This window comes from Scyliorhinus torazame, chromosome 14, assembly GCF_047496885.1.
Source record: "Scyliorhinus torazame isolate Kashiwa2021f chromosome 14, sScyTor2.1, whole genome shotgun sequence".
NCBI classification, from domain to species: Eukaryota; Metazoa; Chordata; class Chondrichthyes; order Carcharhiniformes; family Scyliorhinidae; genus Scyliorhinus; species Scyliorhinus torazame.
The window spans coordinates 201,767,553-201,792,357 of record NC_092720.1 but is presented as its reverse complement, the minus strand read 5'-3'; the positions used below and the strand labels follow the sequence as shown (position 1 = coordinate 201,792,357).

General features: G+C 52.7%; 2 protein-coding genes across 2 annotated transcripts in view; one reads left to right on the top strand and one right to left on the bottom strand.

Moving 5' to 3' along the window:
* Positions 1-385: 385 nt before the first annotated feature.
* Positions 386-20,373, top strand: LOC140389137 (pre-B-cell leukemia transcription factor 1). The gene is made up of 4 exons (XM_072473294.1): positions 386-625; positions 4,742-4,932; positions 7,032-7,167; positions 20,200-20,373. Exons 1-4 carry the CDS (start codon positions 431-433, stop codon positions 20,371-20,373), a joined length of 696 nt encoding a protein of 231 aa, XP_072329395.1. The 5' UTR covers positions 386-430.
* Positions 20,374-20,540: 167 nt separating this feature from the next.
* Positions 20,541-24,805, bottom strand: part of LOC140389136 (uncharacterized) — a 152,371-nt gene continuing 148,106 nt past the window's right edge. The window contains exon 10 of the mRNA XM_072473292.1: positions 20,541-20,759. Coding sequence (XP_072329393.1) covers positions 20,541-20,759 — 219 coding nt within the window. The remainder of the gene's footprint in view (positions 20,760-24,805) is intronic.

Here is a 24,805-nt window from a genome sequence, read left to right as displayed (position 1 = left end):
AAAATGTGACCACATCACTGTTTGTGGGAGCTTGCTGTGCGCAGATTGCAGTCACAGTTCCTGCATTGTAACGGCGGCCGCACTGCAAAAGTACCTCACGGACTGGAAAGGGTTGAGAGAGGCTCGAGACTGTGAAAGGTGCCATATAAATCCATTTGAAAAAAAAATTCAATTCGAAACGCCCCTAGTCACATTATCTGAAGGGGCCCACCAGTCTGAACGTGCCTCTCTTTGATGCCAATGATTGGACGCTGCATCTGAGGGAGGGGGAAGTGACGCCGGGGGGGGGAAGGGGGTCTGGTTCCTGTGTCATTTCTTGACGCCTTTTCTGACCGTGCGGTATTTAATTGGGCCTTTCTTTTATCGCCCTGGCGCTATAGGCCTCAGCATCCGGAGCAGTCAGGAGGAGGAGCCCGTGGACCCCCAGCTCATGCGGTTGGACAACATGCTGCTGGCAGAGGGGGTGGCCGGGCCGGAGAAAGGCGGTGGATCAGCGGCAGCAGCGGCGGCGGCGGCAGCGTCTGGCGGAGTATCGCCTGATAACTCGATCGAGCACTCGGACTACCGGGCGAAGCTGGCACAGATTCGACAAATTTACCACACGGAGCTGGAAAAATACGAACAGGTAACGCGCAGGACAAGTTAGATACAGAGTAAAGCTCCCTCTACACTGTCCCATCAAACACTCCCAGGACAGGTGCAGCACGGGGTTAGATACAGAGTAAAGCTCCCTCTACACTGTCCCATCAAACACCAGATACAGAGTAAAGCTCCCTCTACACTGTCCTCATCAAACACTCCCGGGACAGGTACAGCACGGGGTTAGATACAGAGTAAAGCTCCCTCTACACTGTCCCATCAAACACTCCCAGGACAGGTACAGCACGGGGTTAGATACAGAGTAAAGCTCCCTCTACACTGTCCCATCAAACACCCCCAGGACAGGTACAGCATGGGGGTTAGATACAGAGTAAAGCTCCCTCTACACTGTCCCATCAAACACTCCCAGGACAGGTACAGCACAGGGTTAGATACAGAGTAAAGCTCCCTCTACACTGTCCCATCAAACACTCCCAGAACAGGTACAGCACGGGGTTAGATACAGAGTAAAGCCCCCTCTACACTGTCCTCATCAAACACTCCCGGGACAGGTACAGCGCGGGGTTAGATACAGAGTAAAGTTCCCTCTACACTGTCTCATCAAACACTCCCAGGACAGGTGCAGCACGGGGTTAGATACAGAGTAAAGCTCCCTCTACACTGTCCTCATCAAACACTCCCAGGACAGGTGCAGCACGGGGTTCGATACAGAGTAAAGATCCCTCTACACCGTCCCCATCAAACACTCACAGGGCAGGTACAGCACGGGGTTAGATACAGAGTAAAGCTCCTTCTACTCTTTGTCCCTCCCACTCTTTATCTCTCTCTCACTTTTTCTCACCCACTCTTCCTCTCACCCAGTCTTCTCATCTCCCACTCTTCCCTGTCTCACCCACTTTTTTGTCTCACTCACTCCCTCCCTTTCTCTCTCCCTCCCTTTCCCTCGCCTTTTTCCCTCTTCATCTCTCTTCCTCTCCGTCTCTCTCTCCCTCTGTTTTCTCCCTCTCTCTCTTCGTCGGTCTCTCCCTCTCTCTCTGCCTCTCTCTCCCCCTGTCTCTTCCTCCTTCTCCATCTCTCCTCGTCTCTTCCTCCTTCTCCCTCTCTATCTCTCTCTCTTCCTCTCTATCTCTCACTCTCTCCCTCTCTATCTCTCACTCTCTCCCTCTCTCCATCTCTCCCCCTCTCTTTCTTTCCCTCTCCCCCTCCTTCCCTCCCTCTCCCTCTCTCTCCCTCCCTCTCTCTCTGTCTCCCTTTCCCTCTCCCTCCCTCCCTCTCTATCTCTCTCCCCTCCCTCTTTCTTTCCCTCTCCCTCCCCCTTTCTTTCCCTTTCCCTCTCCCTCCCTCTCTCTCTCTCTCTCTCTCTCTCTCCCTTTCCCTCTCCCTCCCTCTTTCCCTTTCCCTCTCCCTCTCTCTCTTGATTTTCCTTTCCCTCTCACTCTTTCCCGTTCCATCTGCCCATTCCTATTCTCTCTGTAGTCTGTCTGCCTCCTCTCCCGCTCTCGCTCTCTCTTTCTCGCTCTCGCTCTCTTGCTCTCACTCACTTTCTCACTCACTCTCTCTCTCGCTCTCTCTTTCGCTCTCGCTCTCTCTCTCGCTCTAGCTCTCTCTCACTCTCTCGCTCTCCCTCTTGGTCTCTCTCTCGCTCTCTCTTTGCTCTCTCTCTCTCTCTCTCTTCCCCCCCCTCTCTCTCCCCCCCTCCCCCTCTCTCTCCCCCCTCTCTTTCTCCCCCCCTCTCTCTCTTTTCTCTCTCCCCCCCCCCCCCTTGCTGCCTGTCTCTCTCTCTTTTGGTCTCTTTCTCTCTGTCCCCTTCTCTCTTTCTCTCCCTACTTCGCTCTCTCTCGCTCTCTCTCTCTCTCTCTCCCACATCACGTTGCTATTCTTTCTGTTCTCCCCTCTACTCTCCTCCCTCTCTCCTGTTCTTCATCTCATGCACACTGATGTTCCGTTTAGTACACTCTGCTAATTAATTCCTAGATGTCAGTGAATGTTGCTTTCATTTAACTTGGTGCATTAGTTGTTTTGATCTCGTTGTGCCTATTTGTAATCATAGAATTTACAGTGCAGAAAGAGGCCATTCGGCCCATTGGGTCTGTACTGGCCGTTGGAGAGAGCACCCTACCCAAGCCCACACCTCCACCCTATCACCATAATCCAGTTACCTCACCTAACCTTTTTGCACTTCGAAGGGCAATTTATCACGGCCAATCCACGTAACCTGCACGTCTTTGGACTGTGGGAGGAAACCGGAGCAACCGGAGGAAACCCACGCAGACAAGGGGAGAACGTGCAGACTCCGCACAGACAGCAACCCAAGCTCTCTCCATTACGGCGCTCTCCATTACGGCGCTCTCCATTACTGTACTCCATTACGGCGCTCTCACCATTACGGCCCTCTCCATTACGGCGCTCTCTCCATTACGGCGCTCTCTCCATTACGGCCCTCTCCATTACGGCGCTCTCTCCATTACGGCGCTCTCTCCATTACGGCGCTCTCTCCATTACGGCGCTCTCTCCATTACGGCGCTCTCTCCATTACGGCGCTCTCTCCATTACGGCGCTCTCTCCATTACGGCGCTCTCTCCATTACGGCGCTCTCTCCATTACTGTACTCCATTACGGCGCTCTCACCATTACGGCCCTCTCCATTACGGCCCTCTCCATTACGGCCCTCTCCATTACGGCCCTCTCCATTACGGGCCCCCTCTCCATTACGGCCCCCTCTCCATTACGGCCCCCTCTCCATTACGGCGCTCTCTCCATTACGGCGCTCTCCATTACTGTACTCCATTACGGCGCTCTCACCATTACGGCCCTCTCCATTACGGCGCTCTCTCCATTACGGCGCTCTCTCCATTACGGCCCTCTCCACTACGGCGCTCTCTCCATTACGGCGCTCTCTCCATTACGGCGCTCTCTCCATTACGGCGCTCTCTCCATTACGGCGCTCTCTCCATTACGGCGCTCTCTCCATTATGGCGCTCTCTCCATTACGGCGCTCTCTCCATTACTGTACTCCATTACGGCGCTCTCACCATTACGGCCCTCTCCATTACGGCCCTCTCCATTACGGCCCTCTCCATTACGGCCCTCTCCATTACGGCCCTCTCCATTACGGCCCCCTCTCCATTACGGCCCCCTCTCCATTACGGCCCCCTCTCCATTACGGCGCTCTCTCCATTACGGCGCTCTCTCCATTACGGCGCTCTCTCCATTACGGCCCTCTCCACTACGGCCCCCCTCTCCATTACGGCCCCCCTCTCCATTACGGCCCCCTCTCCATTACGGCGCTCTCTCCATTACGGGGCTCTCTCCATTACGGCGCTCTCCTCCATTACGGCGCTCTCTCCATTACGGCGCTCTCTCCATTACGGCGCTCTCTCCATTACGGCGCTCTCTCCATTACGGCGCTCTCTCCATTACGGCGCTCTCTCCATTACGGCGCTCTCTCCATTACGGCGCTCTCTCCATTACGGCGCTCTCTCCATTACGGCGCTCTCTCCATTACGGCGCTCTCTCCATTACGGCGCTCTCTCCATTACGGCGCTCTCTCCATTACGGCGCTCTCTCCATTACGGCGCTCTCTCCATTACGGCGCTCTCTCCATTACGGCGCTCTCTCCATTACGGCGCTCTCTCCATTACGGCGCTCTCTCCATTACGGCGCTCTCTCCATTACGGCGCTCTCTCCATTACGGCGCTCTCTCCATTACGGCGCTCTCTCCATTACGGCGCTCTCTCCATTACGGCGCTCTCTCCATTACGGCGCTCTCTCCATTACGGGCGCTCTCTCCATTACGGCGCTCTCTCCATTACGGCGCTCTCTCCATTACGGCGCTCTCTCCATTACGGCGCTCTCTCCATTACGGCGCTCTCTCCATTACGGCGCTCTCTATTACGGCGCCCTCTCCATTACGGCGCCCTCTCCATTACGGCGCCCTCTCCATTACGGCGCGCTCTCCATTACGGCGCTCTCTCCATTACGGCGCTCCTCTCCATTACGGCGCTCTCTCCATTACGGCCCTCTCTCCATTACGGCCCTCTCTCCATTACGGCCCTCTCTCCATTACTGTGCTTGTGCCTTGTGGAGGGTCACTGAACCAGGCCGCCGTTGTTCAGTTTGATCTTCTCTCTCCCTCGCTCAGGCCTGCAGTGAATTTACGACACACGTGATGAACCTCCTGCGGGAGCAAAGCAGAACACGGCCGATCTCTCCGAAGGAGATCGAGAGGATGGTTGGGATCATCCATCGGAAGTTCAGCTCGATCCAGATGCAGCTAAAGCAAAGCACGTGCGAGGCCGTCATGATCCTTCGGTCCCGCTTTCTCGATGCCAGGTCCAGTACGGCACGTCTACCCAGCTCAGGGTCACCGTCGTCCTGGAGGAGGCAGGTTCTCCGCTCTTCCCTGACCAGTGCCGGGATCCAGTGTGGGATCTCCCTGATTTTATGGAAATAGAATGCTAGCTTTTATTTCAATGGGGATGGAGTCTAAAAGTGAAGAGGTGTTTCTGCAACTGTACAAGGTAAGAGTGAGTCCACAGTGAGAATACGGTAAACAGCTTTGGTCCCTTATTTAAGGAGAGATATGTTATTGGAGGCAGTACAGAGGAGGTTTACTAGGATATTCCCGGGTATGGAGGGACTGCCAGGCGAGGAATGATTAAACAAGTTGGGTTGTAGCTCAGCAGAATGAGAGGTGATAGATTGAAACATATCAGATTCTGGGGGGTGGGACAGGGTAAATGTTGGCAGGACGATTTCCACTCATGGGAGAGAGCAGGACCAGAGGGCATAGTCGCAGAATAAGGGGCTCATTTAAGACGGATTTGAGGAAGAAATTCTTCTCCCAAAGTGTGGTGAATCTTTGGAATTCTTTACCCCAGGAAGCTGTGGAGGGCGAGTCCTGAACATTTGCGAGGCTGAGATCGATAGGTTTTTAATCAGTTTGGGGAATTAAGGGTTACGGAGAGAAGGCAGGAAAGTGGATTTAGTGAGTGTGAGATCAGCCATGATCTTATTAAATAGTGGAGCAGGCTTGAGGGGCTGAATGGCCTGACTCCTGTGTTTTCTGATCCTCTGTCTTGGGAATGGACTGGAGGAAAGAAGAGAGGAAACGTCACAGGTTTAAATTTTGCAGTTCAGGGGAGGGAGTGGGACCCGGGTGTGAGCGTGAGCGGAGGGGGGGGGAGCGTGAGCGGAGGGGGGAGAGCGAGCGTGAGCGGAGGGTGGGAGAGTGTGAGCGGAGGGGGGGAGAGCGTGAGCGGAGGGGAGAGCGTGAGCGGAGGGGGGAGCATGAGCGGGGGGGGGGGGGAGGAGGGGAGAGCGTGAGGGGTAGGGGGGAGAGCGTGAGCGGAGGGGGGAGCGTGAGTGGAGGGGGGGGAGAGCGTGAGCGGAGGGGGGAGCGTGAGCGGAGGGGGGGGGAGAGCGTGAGCGCGGAGGGGGGAGCGTGAGCGCGGAGGGAGGGGAGCGTGAGCGGAGGGGGGGGAGCGTGAGCGCAGGGGGTGGAGCGTGAGCGGAGAGGGGGTGGAGCGTGAGCGGAGGGGGGGAGCGTGAGCGGAGGGGTGAGAGCGTGAGCGGAGGGGGGGGAGCGTGAGCGGAGAGGGGGGGGAGAGCGTTTGAGCGTGAAGGGGGGGGAGAGAGCGTGAGCGGGGGGGGGGGGAGAGCGTGAGCGGAGGGGGGGGAGAGCGTGAGCGGGGGGGGGGGGGGAGAGCGTGAGCGGAGGGGGGGAGAGCGTGAGCCGGGGGGGGGGGGGGGGGGGCGTGAGCGGAGGGGGGGCATGAGCGGAGGGGGGGGGGGGAGTCAACGGAGGGGAACGGGAACAGAGGGAGGGAGGAGGTGAACAGATAATAATAATCGCTTATTGTCACAGGTAGGCTTCAATGAAGTTACTGCGAAACGCCCCTAGTCGCCCATTCCGGTGCTGTTCGGGGAGGCCGGGGAGGGGAATTGAACCGGCGCTTCCGCCATTGTTCTGCGTTACGAGCCAGCTGTTTAGCCCACTGTGCTAAACCAGCCCCAGATGGAGGAGCGAAGAGAAAAAAGTCTTGATCGCACCAAAATATTTGTGTTTTTTTAGAATTCATGGGGCATGAAAAAATCCTGACCGGTTGGCATGGGCGCAATGCAGGAAGGATGGGGGGGAGGCAGGAGGAGAGGGGGCCAGGAGGAAAAGGGGACTGAATTGTCCCGGAATGGTGCAGAGTCTAGGGTAAACGTTGGAAGTTCGGGAAACCGAGTGACCAAAGGATTGCCAGTAAAATGAAGGCTTTATTTGCAGGGACCCTTCCCGCCCCTCCCCCCTTGGCTCCCAGGTTGCCGCATGTGCACGACGGCCTTGGTGGCAGTGCTGAGGGAGGCCGGAGTTTGGGATTTTAGCACCGTGCTGCTCGCTTGTCCGGTCATTTCTGCAACCTTTTTTTTTTTTACCCCTGCAGGAGAAAAAGGCGTAACTTCAGCAAACAGGCCACGGAAATTTTGAACGAATACTTTTACTCCCACCTCAGTAACCCGTACCCCAGTGAGGAGGCCAAAGAAGAGCTGGCAAAGAAGTGTGGCATCACTGTATCGCAGGTCAGTGTATCTCAGGTTAGGTCCATTTAACCTTCTCACAGGTACTTCACTTATTATTGTCCTGTCTGTTTTCCGTCGCTGTCGTAATCGGTTGCTTGCCGTTTGTTTTGTGCGCGCCAACTTTGTGAATTGAAATGTTGGTTGGCTATTCAAATTTTATGATGGCTGCACGGCCTGTATCTCTTTGAGGACTCAGCAGCGATCGAAATGTGTTTTAAAGCGGAACTATTTCCTCTGGTCTTGGGGTGGGGGGAGGGGGGGGGTGGTGGGAGGGGTCGAACGCAGAAACCAATCTGAGCTAGGCCGTTTGAGGGCATTTCCAAGAAGCAGTTCCTCACACAAAAAGGCCCGTGGAAAAAAATCCGGAACTTTCTCCCCTTCTAAAAGGCCGGGCTGTCATATGAACGTTTGGGACTGAGTTTTTTTTTGGTTCAGTCAAGGTTTAAAGGCAAGGTTGACGAACAGGGTGGCCATGATGGATTGACTGGTGGAGCAGGCTGGAGGGGCTGGACGGCCTCCTTCACTTCCTCAGCTTTAGCAACTGCGGTGGAGAGGTTGCCCCAAATCTGTCAGCTGAGTCGGTTGGTAGCACTCGCGCCTTGTCCGACCCAAGGTCGTGGGTTCGAAACCCAAACCCCCAGTTTTGGTTTTTTTTAAACTATTCGTTTTCCGGGATGTGGGTGTCACTGGCTAGGCCCAGCGTTTGTTGCCCATCCCTAGTTGCCCTTGAGAAGGTGGTGTTGAGCTGCCTTCTTGAACCGCTGCAGTCCCTGAGGTGCAGGTGCACCCACTGTGCTGTTAGGGAGGGGGTTCCAGGGGTTTGCCCCCAGCGACAGTGAAGGAAAGGCGATATATTTCCAAGCCGGGATGGCGAGTGACTTGGAGGGGAACCTTCAGCTGGTGGGGTTCCCAGGTATCTGCTGCCCTTGTCCTTCTAGATAGTGGTGGCTGTGTGTTTGGAAAGTCAGCCCAGGCTGACACTCCCAGTCAGGGCCGAGGGAGTGCTGAGACGTCAGCGGCACTGTCTTTCTGGTGGGACGTGGGCCCGGGTCTCCATCTGCCCACTCGAGCCAAAGTGAACGGCTCCACTTTGCAGCACAGCAGAACCTTTCCCCTTGCTCCCCTGACCAATGTCTACCCTTCCGGCCACACCATTAAAGCAGATTATCCGGTCAATTGTGATTGTTTTGTTTTCGTTTGCGGAAGGCGGCCGAGGGCGAATTTGCTGCTGCGCTTGCTCACACAGTACACGGAGCAGGAAGTAGGCCTTGTGCCACCTCGAGCCTGCTCTGCTACTCAATAAGATTGTGTCTCACCGACCTCGAGCCTTCTGTCGGGTGGAAGGTGGGAGGCTGGTCAGGAGCACATTGGAATAGCCCGGCAGCAGGACGAGCTAAGGCAGGGGCCATATCCATACACTCCCTCTAGTCCCTAAACACGCTATATTCCCTTGATTCCCTTAGTCTAATAATCTTATTGACGTCTCTCCTGAATATCACAACGAACTGAGCATCCGCAGCTCACTGTGGGGCAGAGAATTCTGAGGTTTGGCTACCCTCAGAGTGAATTAATCTATCCTCCTCCATCCTAAATGGCCCATCCCTTAAGAGAGTGACCCCTGCTCCTAACCCGCCTCTCAGCGTTTGCTGTTGTCAAGCTCTTCATGCGTTTCAGTGAGGCACAGAATACAGTGGCCACACACAACACTTTGGTTTTCCTTCTCGATTTATTGACCGTCTGGACCGACTGCCCACAGTCTCGCCCGGTGACCACGCGTGATTGAAGCCGGGGCCTGGTCTCTTCATGCTGCATCAGAGCCAGAGGGTCGGTGTTCGAAAGTCCATCACAACCTTGTAAAGATGTCAAGCATGGGCAGCAAGTGCCTGCCTTGTCAACGCCGCCCAGGTGCCAGGACCTAAACGGTATTGAGATTTCTCCCTCTGCTCTATTGCCCTGATGACAATTCCTTGACGCTCGGCTGCCATAAGCAGTTGCTGCCTTATTACCTCCACCTCATTGCCTTTCTCTGCCCCTGCCGCCGGGCTATTCCAATGCTCTCCTGACCGGCCTCCCACCTTCCACCCAACAGGATCTTGAGGCTGTCCAAATCTCTACTCCACTGTCCCATCAAACACTCCCAGGACAGGGACAGCACGGGGTTAGATACAGAGTAAAGCTCCCTCTACACTGTCCCCATCAAACACTCCCAGGACAGGTACGGCACGGTGTTAGATACAGAGTAAAGCTCCCTCTACACTGTCCCTATCAAACATTCCCAGGACAGGTACAGCATGGGGTTAGATACAGAGTAAAGCTCCCTCTACACTGTCCCATCAAACACACCCAGGACAGGTACAGCACAGGGTTAGATACAGAGTAAAGCTCCTTCTACACTGCCCCCATCAAACATTGCCAGGACAGATACAGCACGGGGTTAGATACAGAGTAAAGCTCCCTCTACACTGTCCCCATCAAATACTCCCAGGACAGGTACGGCACGGTGTTAGATACAGAGTAAAGCTCCCTCTACACTGTCCCTATCAAACATTCCCAGGACAGGTACAGCATGGGGTTAGATACAGAGTAAAGCTCCCTCTCCACTGTCCCATCAAACTCTCCCAGGACAGGGACAGCACGGGGTTAGATACAGAGTAAAGCTCCCTCTACACTGTCCCATCAAACACTCCCAGGACAGGTACAGCACAGGTTAGATACAGAGTAAAGCTCCCTCTACACTGTCCCATCAAACACTCCCAGGACAGTTACTGCACGGGGTTAGATACAGAGTAACGCTCCCTCTTCACTGTCCCATCAAACACTCCCAGGGCCGATATCGAAGGGAGTTAGATACAGAGTAAAATGCTAATTCAAACATTATTGTACTTTTGTTTTTTAATCGTTCCTCTACCTGGTTCCTGCGATGTACCTGAGTATTAACTGAGTTAATCAGATTACCCTTCGCCTCACTTGGTGCTGAGTGGCACCCAGCAAGTTGAGGAACCGGTTTTCTCAGTGTAAAAGAGCGATGCGTCTTTGGCGCCTCGTGGGCTGTGGCAGATTACCTTCCAACCCAGTTATTGCAAACGGAATATTTTTAATTAAGTTGCTGAGCATTTAGCTATCGTTATTCATGTTGGAGTTAAAGCTTCCATTCGAGCAGTTGAGATTGAAGCTGTTCTAGAAGTTGCGTTCAGTGGAAGGATTTTAAACTCCGGTAACTTCGGCAGATTGTGTAGGCTCGGAGTTTGCGATATCCACTGGTTAAGTGCAAAGAGCAGGTAACTTAATAGCTCCGAGATCAGGAAAATCAAATTGTACAAATTCCTTTAGGGTTTGCTAATCTCCAGCTGTCAGGGGACGTGGCAATTAAAGTGAAGCATTAAATGAAGGGTAACTCGGGACTTGTTAACCCTGTCTCCTCTCACCCTCTGCATTAAGGTGCTGTTCTGTTCTATATCCAGTTCCTCCCTCCATTTCTTTCTCTCTCTCTCCCCATTTTTCTCTCTGTCTCTCTCTCTTTCACGCTCTGTCTGTCTCTCTCTCCTGAAGATGCTGATCTGTTCTGGATCCAGTTCCTCCTTCCATTTCTCTCTCTGTCTCTCGCTCTTTCTCTCTCTCTCACGCTCTCTGTCTGTCTGTCTCTCCCCTGAAGATGCTGATCTGTTCTGGATCCAGTTCCTCCTTCCATTTCTCTCTCTCCCCCATTTCTCTCTCTGTCTCTCGCTCTTTGTGTCTCTCTCTCTATCTCTTGCACACGCTCTCTGTCTGTCTGTCTCTCTCTCTCTCTCGCTCTGTCTGTCTCTTTCTCGCTCTGTCTGTCTCTCTCTCACTCTCTCTCACTCTGTCTGTCTCTCTCTCACTCTGTCTCTCTGTCTGTCTCTTTCCTGAAGATGCTGATCTGTTCTGGATCCAGTTCCTTGCTCACTTCAATCTGGCAGCAGCAAAGTCAATTATCTACTGAGATCTGGTAACTAACAATGTCACGGATCTGCCCTGGATTCCGGCTGCTCATTACCACCCCATTCGAAGTACATCTGTTGAACACTCGCTCGTTAGCCATCATGTCAGCAGAGTTGGTTAAATATGCCTTAGGTTGGAGCCTATCACCTGTGGGATAGTCTTGTACAAAATGTGCCCACCGGTAATCTCTCTCACCCTTGTTGCTGATTTTGCCTTAGTTTAAGTGCTCTGTTTTATCACCTTTGCTCTTGAGTCGCCAGGTATCTTTATGATACCGCCACGTGGTTCAAGTCCAAGTAATGATCAATAATCCAATACACCGATTAGTAAGAATTAAATCAAAGCACATTTATTATACACTGTAATCACTACTCATGCGTAAATTCTACGTCTAAGCTACTTCTACAACTAACAGGCCTATACTTAACTTCGGACTGGCCCACCAGGTCAGGGGAACAAATGGCCTTTTGTTCGGGTTCTGAGTCTGCGGGATTCGAAGTTGGTACAGATTGATAGCTAGGAGCGCCTATCTCATAGCGAGCGTTGAAGTTAGACTTACAGGTTCGGTCAGCTGCTGAAGAGTGACGAGAGCTGGAAGCGAGCCGAAGAAGAAGAGTCCCCAGGGGCTTCCCGCCTTTCGAGGGAGACCCTGTACCTGGTCCCAAGTGATTGGACTTTGTCCCAATCACTTGGGTTCGATTTTCTCCAATGCTGGAGCGGTTCCCTGATCGATGGGCGGTCTTGAGGTGGTCGTTCACCTCCTTTTGTGTAGGCTTCTGCTGGCGCCGAAGAGTCTGGTTTTGCTTGATGTGTCTAAATGTTGCTCATTGTTCCCGGGGATTGCTCATTAATATGCAGATGGCTGGTGTTTTGTTATGCTGATGGTTGCTGATATCGATCTTGTCTGGCCTTTCCAGAGGTAAATACACAACCAACCTGCAGCTGCTCGTTTTTGTCCTGTTAGCTGACTTTCCCATCAGTCTTTGCCGTTCGCCATTTTAAATCGGGAGTTGGCCATTTTAAGTGGCTACACCCTCCACCTCCCGGCACACATCCTCGGTCCTGACTCCCAACAAAGATATATCCCAGCGGCGAAGAAGGATTTTAGGAAGGGGATAAATCAACCACGGTTAACCAAGGAAGTTCAGGACTGTAATAAACTGAATGAAAAACATACAATGTGGTAAAGATTATTGGTAAGAAGAGGATTAGGAAAGATTTAAAAACCAACAAAAGATGACCAAAAAATAATAGCGGGCGTAAACTGAATGAAAAACATACAATGTGGCAAAGATTAGTGGTAAACCAGAGGATTAGGAAAGATTTTAAAAACCAACAAAAGATGACCAAAAAATAATAGCGGGCGTAAACTGAATGAAAAACATACAATGTGGCAAAGATTAGTGGTAAACCAGAGGATTAGGAAAGATTTAAAAACCAACAAAAGATGACCAAAAAATAATGGCGGGCGTAAACTGAATGAAAAACATACAATGTGGCAAAGATTAGTGGTAAACCAGAGGATTAGGAAAGATTTAAAAACCAACAAAAGATGACCAAAAAATAATAGCGGGTGTAGACTGAATGAAAATGCCTTCAGCATGGCTTCATGAAGGAGGAATCATGCCGTATTCTAATTAAATAGACTTCTTCGAGGTGGGAGCGAGAGGGATAGATAAACGGGAACCAGTTGATGTAATACACTTGGAATTCCAAAAAGCGTCCGATGACGTACTGCACAAAAGGCTAGATCAGAGCCCATGGAGTTGGGGGTAGGATATTAGCATGGATAGAGGATTGGCTAACTGATAGAAAACAGAGAGCTAGGATAAGGGGGGCATTTTCAAGGTGGCAACCTGTAACTAGGGGCTGGGGCCACAAATATTTATTTAAAAAAATATTTTATTCAGGTAACAAAAGCAGAAGCAGAAGAAATATCATCTAACATTATAAATAACAAACACCCACTCCTGTCCCCCCCCCCCACCTGCCTTCCCCTTTACTGACCCCTCAACCCTCCTTAAAGAAGTCAATGAACGGCTTCCGAGCAAACACATAAACCGATCCCCTCAGGACAAACTTGACCTTCTCCAGCCTCCGGAATTCCACTAGGTCGTTCACCCACACCCCACTTTTGAAGCTCCAAGTCCCTCGATCCAATATTAAAGTATTTTGTGCTAACTTTGTAATAGATTATAACTGGATTTGAAACTCTTTTAAAAGGTGCAGTTCCTTGTAAAAGATTAGTCCCACTCAGGCAGCAATGGTTATTCAGTCATCAGTAGACCTTTCTCGTATAAAGCGGTAGCTAAGGAGATCCAGGCTACCAGAGAGGCAAAGGCCAAGACATCGGCCTCTCTCGCCCCCTGAACTCCCGGGGTGGGATTCTCCCTTCTGGGGACTCAGTCCCCACGTCGGCGGGAAAACTGGTGCCAACCACTCCGGCATAAACCCGCCTTGAAAGTGAGGAATTCTCCGAACTTTCAGGGGCTAGGTAGACGTCGGAGGGGTTGGCGCCGCTCCAGCCGATGCCGAAGGGCCGGCGCGAGTTGGCGCATGCGTGGAACGGCCGGCGTGATCTTGCGCACGCGCGGACAGGCCGGCGTATGTCCGTGCATGCGCGGGGGTACTCTTCTCCGCGCCGCCCCCCGGGCAATATGCCGGAGCCCTACAGGGGCTTGCGCAGAGGAAAGAAGTCCCCCCACGGAACAAGCCCGCCCGCAGATCGGTAGGCCCCGATCGCGGGCCAGGGTCAGATCCCCCCCCCCCCCCCCCCCCCCCCCCCCTCTGGGAGCGAGTTCCTCGTTCTCACTGTTCTCTGGGTAATGCGGTTCTCCTGTCTGATTTGTTCGTGATTATATTTCACTGATACCTATTGTGAGGGCCACGAAGAATCCAGCACGAGTTTTAAGGATACAAAGTAATAACATTTATTTACAATAACATATGCATATAACAGCAGCAGCAACTTCCCTTGCTGCACACTCCTTCCTGCTGGTTCCTAAACTGGCCAGCTTTATTTATACTAGGAGTATACTAATGGTTTCTCCGCCCCCCCCCTCATTGGGGAAGCTCAAACTCCCACAGGATTGTGGGATTGTCATTAGTCCTCAGCCAATGGTAAGTAGGCAGGTTATAACATCCCCCCCCCCCCAAAGTCCAAGGAATCCACCGAAGACCCTGGCGAAGGAGGGCGTCGGACTCGTTTTGCCGCAGGCCGGACACCATTTGCACGCGACGCTGGATCAGGCGGCGTGTAACGAGACGGAGACCGGCGCTTCCGTGATGAACGTCGTAACGGTTGTACATCCACGGCCCGTGGACCCGAGGATTCCCCCTCTGATGCATCCTGTGTCTCCATCTCGGAGTCAGAGTCTGCTGCCTCCGTCATGTCAGCGTCTCTATCTCCATTCGGTTCTGTAACGACCTGCGCAGGCTTCGAGTGAGGCACCAGTGGAAGATTGTGAGGACTACCTTCCCTTGTCTCTGGTCTCTGCGGCTGTTGAAATGAGCTCCGGGGGCGGGGAATCTTTTGAGGGGATGGTCTTCTGGACCGAACGTGGTCTACATGTTTGCACTGGAGACGACCCCGGGCTTGCACCTGGTAAGATATAGGGCCCGTTTGGCGAAAGATTACACCAGGAACCCACTGGGCACCGCCAGCAAAATTCCGAACGAACACTGGGTCACCGGGCGCAAACTGCCGAATCGGCCGATGCCGAGAAAATCCCTGTCCCTGTCGTTCTTGTGTGCGGCGTACTTTTGCGCCAATATCCGGGAAAACCATACTAAGGCAGGTGCGAAGTCTCCGTCCCATTAGGAGTTCTGCGGGAGCTACCCCAGTCACCGCATGGGGGGTGGTCCTATACGTAAACAAAAACCGAGCCAGTCTCGTGTCCATTGATCCAGAAGACTGCTTCTTTAGGCCTCTTTTGAATATCTGCACTGCACGCTCTGCCAACCCATTTGTAGCCGGGTGGTAAGGGTCAGTGCGGATATGGCGGATGCCGTTCATCTTCGTGAACCTCGCAAACTCCTCACTCGTGAATGGAGTGCTGCTATCCGTGACCAGCACCTCGGGGGGGGCCATGCGTACTAAACGACAAACGCATCTTTTCAATTGTTGCACAGGACGTTGTCCCCTGCATCTTATGCACCTCTAGCGATTTGGACTGGGCGTCAATTAGTAGAAGGAACATGGATCCTTGAAAAGCGCCTGCGAAATCTGCATGCAAGCGTGCCCAAGGCCGCCCTGGCCATTCCCAGTGATGTAGGGGCACGGCCGGCGGAAGCTTCTGATGCTCCTGGCAAATGGAGCAGTTTTGGGCCACCTTCTATATGTCGGTGTCGAGGCCTGGCCACCAGACATAACTCCGGGCCAACAGTTTCATTTTGGTCACATCTGGATGCCCATTGTGCAGGTCTGTTAGTATCAGCTCCTGGCCTTTTTCCGAGACAATCACACGCGTCCCCCACAAGAGGATGCCGTCTTCCACGCTGAACTCTGACAGCTTGGAGGAAAATGCCCGCAACTCGCCTGGGAGCTGTCTATGCTGCCCACCATACAGGACTATGTGCCGAACCTTTGACAGGACTGGCTCCGTCTGGGTCCACTCACGGATCTGTGATGCCGTGACAGGCAAGGTGTCCATAAAATTTAGGGTTGCAACCACCTCACCGGTCGTGGGGGTCGACATGGGGCCGGTCGATAAAGGCAATCGGCTCAGTGCGTCGGCATTTGCTATCTGCGTACCTGGTTTGTGCTCCAGAGAATACTCGGATGCAGCGAGCAACAAAGCCCAGCGCTGGATCCGTGCGGAAGCAATGGGCGGTATTGGCTTATCCTCTCTGAAAAGTCCCAGCAGGGGCTTATGATCACTCACGATAATGAAATGGCGGCCATACACGTACTGGTGGAAGCGTTTCACCGCAAAACCCACTGCCAGGCCCCCCTCCTCGATCTGCGCGTACTTTTTCTCCGCTGCAGTCAATGTGCGGGAGGCGAAAGCTATCGGTCGCTCGGCCCCGTTCTCCATCTTGTGGGACAGGACGGCCCCAATACCATACGGGGATACATCACATGTGACGAGCAAAGGCTTTCCAGGATCATAGTGGGTTAGTAACCCAGACGACGACAATTGTTGCTTTACCCGCCGGAAAGCGGTTTCCTGCGGCTGACCCCAAACCCAGGTGTGATTTTTCTTTAGCAGAAGGTGCAAAGGGGCCAGCGTAGTTGCCAGATTGGGGAGGAACTTCCTGTAATAGTTTACGAGACCGAGAAAAGAACGAAGATGCGAAGTGTCAGTCGGGGCGGGGGCCTGTTAAATTGCATGTACCTTCTCTGCGACGGGGTGCAAACCTTCGCGGTCCACCCGATAACCTAGGTAGACTACTTCCTTTGCCTGAAATACGCACTTTGTGCGACGTAAACGGACTCCAGCCTCCGAAAGGCATCTAAGGACAGCCTCCAGATTTTCCAAATGTTCCCGCTCCGACGACCCTGTAATCAAAACGTCATCTAAGTAGACAGCAACACGTGGTAAACCTCTCAAAATGCCCTCCATAACACGTTGAAAAATTGCGCAGGCAGAGGATACTCCAAAGGGCAACAGTGTATATTCATACAGGCCCCGGTGTGTATTAATCGTTACATATGGTCGGGAGGCAGGGTCCAGCTCCAACTGCAGGTAGGCGTGACTCATATCTAATTTTGTGAACGAGAATCCACCTGCAAGCTTCGCGTAGAGATTCTCTATGCAAGGCATTGGGTATCGGTCGAGTCGGGAAGCCGTATTCACTGTAAGTTTATAGTCGCCACACAAGCGAACTGTGGCATCTGGCTTCATTACAGGTACAATTGGTGCTGCCCAGTCAGCAAAACGGACGGGCCTGATAATACCCAAACTCTCCAAACGAGTGAGCTCCCCTTCTACCTTCTCGAGCAAGGCGTAAGGCACCGGGCGTGCCCGGAAATAGCGCAGCGTGGCTCCTGGTTCGACTTGGATACGAGCTACGGCCCCTTTTATTTTCCCCAAACCAGGCTGGAATACATCTGGGTATCGTCCTAGCACCTCAGTCAACCCTTCAGAAACTGTTTGGAGGATGTGCTGCCATTGCAACCGCAAATGGCGCAACAAGTCCCGACCCAACAGGCTGGGCCCATGGCCGTGCACCACGATAAGTGGGAAACGCCCCTCCTGGCGTCCATAAACAACAGGGGTCATTGTAGTTCCTGCAATGTCCAGTGGTTCCCCCGTGTAGGTGGCCAACCTGGCCTGTGAGTCGGTTAATGTAAGGGTCTGTATACCCTGCTTGATGCGGTCGAATGTCCTCTGGGCAATCACGGAGACCGCTGCGACAGTGTCCAACTCCATCTCACGCGGGTGGCCATTGATCCGTACTGTCACCTTAATGGGGGCCACACGGGGAGCTGCCGCACAGTGCAGCTGCAGGCAGTCCTCCGTCTCCACGTCCTCAGGAGTAGTCGCCGCAGGTTCATCCACATGGAAGGTACGGCCTCTGGGCTGGTCCCAGTTACGGCCCCTAGGCTGGTCCCAGTTTCGGTCGGAACGACGGCGCCTCTGGCGCCCCCAGGACCGCCGTCCGCGACGGGGTCGGCGCCTACAAGTCTGACACGGACATGGCTCCTCATCCATTGGTTCTGGAGAAGGCTCCCTTCGGGGAGGAATGTCCGACGGCCACTGGCGTCGGTCCGGACGTTGCCTCGCCCAAGGTACCGCAGGAGTGCGGGGGGACATTTTCGGACGGAAGGGGTTGCGCCCCAAGGCATGCACTTCCATTCCCTGTAGCTCCTGCACTCCTCGTTCTGCGCTCTCTCGGGACAATACTATTTGAATGGCCTGTTGAAAAGTAAATGTTGGCTCAGCTAACAACTTTCTCTGGGTGGCCGCATTGTTAATACCGCAAACCAAACGGTCGCGTAACATTTCTGACAAGGTCTCACCATAGTCACAGTACTCCGCAATCCTGCGTAGCCTGGATAGAAAATCGGCAAGGGATTCTCCAGGGGTCCTTTCAGCAGTATTAAACTGGTAACGCTGGACTATCGTGGACGGGGTTGGGTTAAAATGTTGCCCCACTATATTCACAAGTTCATCAAACGTTTTGGTGTCCGGCGCAGTTGGGTACGTAAGGCTCCTAATCACCCCAAACGTATGCGGGCCGCAGGCGGTATGCAATATGACCACCTGGCGCTCGTTTTCGGTGATATTGTTTGCCCGGAAATAGTAACGCATCCATTGTGTGTACTGGTTCCAGCTTTCCAGCGCAGCATCAGAAACATCCAAACGTCCGTACAGAGGCATGGTATAATAGAAAACAACTTCCAACCTGTATCCAACAAAAATCCAGGGAGGTGGCTTCAGCAGTGTAGACAGCTATTCACTTTTACCTTCGTCGCCAGTTTTGTGAGGGCCACGAAGAATCCAGCACGAGTTTTAAGGATACAAAGTAATAACATTTATTTACAATAACATATATATATATACAACATATATATATATATATATATATATATATATAACAGCAGCAGTAACTTCCCTTGCTGCACACTCCTTCCTGCTGGTTCCTAAACTGTCCAGCTTTATTTATACTAGGAGTTTACTAATGGTTTCTCCGCCCCCCTCATTGGGGAAGCTCATACTCCCACAGGATTGTGGGAAAGTCATTAGTCCCCAGCCAATGGTAAGCAGGCAGGTTATAACAATACCCTATCCATGCTCTTCTCGCATGCTGGGGGCAAGCTTTTTCCTACCTCTATCCTCTCGAGCCCTGTCACTAATTTGAAAGACTTAGTCAGTCACCCCCTATTCAGCAAAAACAACCCCAGGGCCTTCCTCTTGGGCATAACCTTTCATCCTTATGAAGCCTTTTTGCACCTTTTCCAATTCTATATATTCGTCACGTGGCACTGTTTAGCCCAAGGTTTAATACAAATTTAACATCACTTTTCAATTCCAATTCTCTTGAAATGCTCTATTTTGTGCAGCGTTGCTCCCGAAATTGAGGACCCTGATGGCAGTTTAAGCCAGTGCCAAGCTGAAAATGAACCTCAGCCAAACTGACTGGGTTTACCAATTCTCCAGCTATTAATGACGCCGCCTCCTGCTCACCTCTGCAGGCGAACCCTGGGGAGAGCAGTTGTTGAGGCGTTAACATTTCTCTTTGAACTAGAATTGGATCGTTTTCTATGAATAGTTTTTTGTAAAAATTCGTCATAAAGGTGTTGGAGACAATGGGGGAGGAGTGGGCGGGGCAGTTAGAGGTGGGCGGGGTCATGCACGGTAGCACAGTGGTTAGCACGGCTTCCACACAGCTCCGGGGTCGTGGGTTCGATTCTAGCCTCGGGTGACCGTGCGGAGTCTGCACGTTCTCCCCGTGGCTGTGTGGGTTTCCTCCGGGTGCTCTGGTTTCCTCCCACAGTCTAAAGATGTGCAGGTGAGGTGGATTGGCCATGCTAAATTGCCCTTAAGTGTCCAACGGTTCGGCGGGGTTACTGGGTTCCGAGGATAGGGTGGAGGCGTGGGCTTAAGCAGGGGGCTCTTTCCGAGGTCCGGGGCAGACTCTGTGAGCCGAATGGCCTCCTTTTGCACTGTAAATGTCATGATTCCTGTACCAATATGACCAACCAGAGTTGGCAGTGCTGAATTAATACATTTTTGTTCTGTGAAGTTGTGAGGAATCAAAAAGTCCAAGGCGGAGCTGGGTTACAGCTCAGCTGCGACTTAATTGGCCAGAACAGGACAGGCTCAGGGGGGTTGAATGGCCCCCTCCTGGTCCCGGGCTCCATGAGGAAAGAGATGTTGCACACTTTAGAAGCAGCTTGCCAGTGTCCGTTCCGATAATGGCACGGACTAGATTGGCGCACCCCTGAGTGCGCCATGCGATAAGTTGCCCATTCAACCATAGATAAGATGGTCCTTTTGACGCCTCCCCATGAATTGGCGGCCCTGGCTCGCCAGCTCTATGTTTTGCGGTTGTGCGTTGCTGAGCGTGGACCTCAGGGTGGGAATTCTCTGAAGACCTTGCCTGAACTTCTCTGTCTCCCTCCAGGTGTCCAACTGGTTTGGAAACAAGCGAATTCGGTATAAGAAGAACATTGGTAAGTTCCAGGAGGAGGCTAACATTTACGCTGTTAAGACCGCCGTGAATGCGACAGCAGCCTCTCAGAACAGCCAAGCAAACTCGCCCACCACTCCCACCTCAGCAGGTAGGCAGATAACCTAGCAACAGTATCCTCTACACTGATTGGCTCTGTTGCCCTTATCAACACGACAACCAAATGGGGGGGAAAAAAAGCCTGATTGGGTTGCCGCAAATAGATTTTCATCCCGGACAGCGTTAATCGATACCAGCCAGTCATATTCCAATTTTTTTATTTCTCCTTTTTCAATTTATTTTTCCATCTTGTCATTGCTGTTTTCCCGGTGTCTTGTCTCTTGGTGATCTTGTCCTGTTGGACGTTGCCTCTGCTTTTGTTTCAGGGTTTGTCTGCTTCGTGCGCTGTGTACAGCCGTCCCCATTTGTTGCCCTGCTGTTAACCTTTCTCCTTCCTTATCTCCCCTGCTACCCCTGAAATGGCCTCTTTCAGCCTCTGATGGTTCATTGGATACCTGCACCGATCGATGTGATTGTGGGCAGTGTGATTTAGGTTCTGGCCTCCGACAGAACTCTACAATCCCAAACCCCCCCCAGGCAGAGAAACGTGCAGCATTGCCCACAGATTTTGGTCACTGTTCAATTGAAATATTAGGTAAACATCAAAGTGGCAAAGGTTGTGCCTCTCTCTCTCTCTCTCTCTCTCTCTCGCTCCTTTCTATAATATATATTATTATATATAATATACTTTCTCAACATCCACCTCTGACTCTTTCTTTGTTTGCTCCTTTCTCCCTCACGTTCTCATTATCCATTCCCTTTTCTTTCATTCAATCCTTCATCCTTTCATTCAATCCTTCTCTTTTCCCCCCCCCCCCCCCCCCCCGTCAACCCCTCTTTCTGTGTCCTGTCACCTTCCATGATCAGGCATGCTTTCAACTTTCACTCCTGAAGTCTGCTCCTTCCCCCAACCCCTCTCTCTCCCTTTAACGTTCTCTCTCCCTCTCTCTCAATCCTGCTCTCTTTTCGCTCTTGCCCTCACGCCCTTCCTGCCGCACTCGTGTGTGCCCTGCCGATTATTTGTTTCCCATTCTCCTCAGCACGGGGACTCTGTGACCAGCCTGTCACCTCCACCAGCCGCCTTGGCCGGCCAACGGTGCCCGTACCCACTGAACCAAGAATTGCCTCACTCCTCCCCATTTCTGTTTACGTGTCGCTTGGGTGTTGTTTAAACCTCGGGCAGCAATCTTCCAATGGAATAGGGGGAGGGGGGGGGGGAGCTCGACCCTGTCACCGCCGGTACGAAGGAGCAGAATTGTAACTGCGTGGTCATCTCAATGTTGTAACCTGACGGAAACTCTCAATGTTGATTGAAGCTTTGTCCGGGGTTAGTGGGGTTGGGGGCGGGGGGGGGGGGGGGGGGGGGGAGGTGCAGGGCGGAGGGGGGGGGCGGGGGCGCAAGGGGGAGTACCAGAGGGTGGCAAGGAGCTTCAAAGAAATGGGGAGAGCTTACGTCTACGGGAAGTGAATTCATCGCCTTGCCTTTCCAAGGCCAAGCTTTCTGACCTTTGGCCTTCGCCCAGAGGAGCAGGGGAAATGGCCGAGGCCTTCATTTTAATCCTCAATCCCCCGGGGAGGTTTGTTTGGTTCATCGAAGAATCGTGCATTTAGAAATAAAAACAGCCAACCTGGTGCCACCTTTGGTTGCCAGTTGAGTGACCAGGTGCCTGATTTTAATTTTTTTCCTGAGGCTGCGTGGCCGCTGTCTCAAAGCGGGATGTCTGCCTCCAGGGTGTAGAAAACAAACTTGTTTTTCACCCGTCCCCACTCCTCTTCTTCCCCTCCCAGCCCCATCGCTGTTACCTCTCGGAGCTCAGTGTCCAGACACTTTGCCGCCCACGGAGAGAAAGCCTCCTTCTTCAGGCCTCGTGGCTTTCCACTTTCAACAGCTGCTTCGGGCCTGGGCCTATCTTGCTGGGTTCCTGGTGCTTGACTGGAATGGAACCCCCTCCCCCGGATTCAGGCAGGGGAAGAGGGAATGGAAGGAGAACGCTTTGGGGACATGTTTGAGAAAGGGGCCCAGAACCCAGCTGCGCTTCTTCAGGTTGTGCTGAGGTTGGAAGAAGGGTTTTTATTTTGCTTGTCAAGATTACTCTGTCGCAGTCTCTCCACTTTCTTCCCTGCCCACTCCAGCTTCTCTTCCTCCTCCCCCCCCCCCCCTCCTTTTTTTTTGCGTGGGTGTTGGGACTAATGGGCATGAATCACTGTTGTGGAATTGTGATGGGGCCTGTGCATTAAGAACATTTCTGCAACTGATGCTTCTCTTCATCTCTATCCAAGTGTTTTCTCTACCATCCCCCAACTCAGCACCCCCCCCCCACGCACAATTCCTTAATCTCGCCATCTTTCTCCACTTCACCATTTTCTCCCTTTGTCTCTTCAGCTCTACTTTTTGTTTCGTCTCCACCCTTTCTCACTGTCTCTTTCTCCCTTTCCATCTCTTCCTCTTTTTTTATGTCTCTCTCTCTCTCTGTCTCTCCCTCTCTGTCTGTCTCTCTTTCTCTTTTCGTCTCTTTCTCTGTCTCTTTCTCCGTCTTTTTCTCACTTTCACTCTCCGTCTCATTCCCTTTCGCTCGGTCTCATTCCCGCTCGGTCTCATTCCCGCTCGGTCTCATTCCCGCTCGGTCTCATTCTCGCTCGGTCTCATTCCCGCTCGGTCTCATTCCCGCTCGGTCTCATTCCCGCTCGGTCTCATTCCCGCTCGGTCTCATTCCCGCTCGGTCTCATTCCCGCTCGGTCTCATTCCCGCTCGGTCTCATTCCCGCTCGGTCTCATTCCCGCTCCGTCTCTGTCACTCTCCGTCTCTGTCACTCTCCGTCTCTGTCACTCTCCGTCTCCGTCTCTCTCCGTATCCGTCTCTCTCCGTCTCCGTCTCTCTCCGTCTCCGTCTCTCTCCGTCACCGTCTCACTCCGTCACCGTCTCCCTCTGTCTCGATCTCGCTCCGCCTCATTCTCTATCTCTCCGTCTCTTCCTCTCCCTCTCTCTGTCTCTTCCTCTCTTTCGTTCCATCTTTTCATCTCCCGCTCCATCTTTTCCTCTCTCGCCCCCTCTTCCTCTCTCTTTCCGTCTCTTTCTCCATCTCTCTCTCTGTCCCTTTCTCTCTCAGTCTCTTTCTCTCTCGGTCTCTTTCTCTCTTGGTCTTTCTCTCTCGGTCTCTTTCACTCCCCGACACTTTCGCGCTCCGACTCTTTCTCTTTCTCTGTCTCTTTCTCGCTCTCTGTCTCTTGCTCCATTTCGCTCTCTTTCTCTGTCTCTTCCTCCCTCTAACTCAGACGCTTCATCCCTCTAACTACGTCTCTTCCTCTCTCTCCGTCTCTCTTTCCGTCTCTTTCTCTCTCCCAATCTTTCTCTCTCCGACTCTTTCTCTCTTTTTCTCTCTGTTGCTTTATTGCGCTCCGTCTCTTTCTCGCTCTCCAACGCATTCTCGCTCACCGTCTCTTTCTCGCTCTCCATCTCTTTCTCGCTCTCCGTCTCTTTCTCGCACTCCGTCGCTTTCTCACTCTCCGTCTCTTTCTCCCTCGGACTCTTTCTCTCTCCGACTCTTTGTCCCTCCGACTCTTTCTCGCTCTCCGACTCTTTCACTCTCCGACTCTTTCACTCTCCGACTCTTTCTCCCTCCGACTCTTTCTCTCTCGACTCTTTCTCCCTCCGACTCTTTCTCCCTCCGACTCTTTCTCGCTCTCCGACTCTTTCTCTCTCCGACTCTTTCACTCTCCGACTCTTTCTCCCTCCGACTCTTTCTCTCTCCGTCTCATTATCCCTCCGACTCTTTCTCTCTCCGACTCTTTCTCTCTCCGACTCTTTCACTCTCCGACTCTTTCTCCCTCCGACTCTTTCTCTCTCGACTCTTTCTCCCTCCGACTCTTTCTCTCTCCGACTCTTTCTCCCTCCGACTCTTTCTCCCTCCGACTCTTTCTCTCTCCGACTCTTTCTCTCTCCGACTCTTTCACTCTCCGACTCTTTCTCCCTCCGACTCTTTCTCTCTCCGACTCTTTCTCTCTCCGACTCTTTGTCCCTCCGACTCTTTCTCCCTCCGACTCTTTCTCTCTCCCAATCTTTCTCTCTCCGACTCTTTCTCTCTTTTTCTCTCCGTTGCTTTATTGCGCTCCGTCTCTTTCTCGCTCTCCAACGCATTCTCGCTCACCGTCTCTTTCTCGCTCTCCGTCTCTTTCTCACTCTCCGTCTCTTTCTCCCTCGGACTCTTTCTCTCTCCGTCTCTTTCTCTCTCCGACTCTTTCTCTCTCCGACTCTTTCTCTCTCCGACTCTTTCTCTCTCCGACTCTTTCTCTCTCCGACTCCTTCTCTCTCCGACTCATTCTCTCTCCGACTCTTTCGTTCTGCGTCTCTTTCTATCTCCAACTCTTTCTCTCTCCGTCTCTTTCTCTCTCCGACTCTTCTCTCTCCGCGTTTTTCTCTCTCCGACTCTTTCGCTCTGCGTCTCTTTCCTCCTCCGTCTCTTTCTCTCCAACACTTTCTCTCCGACTCTTTCTCTCTCCGTCC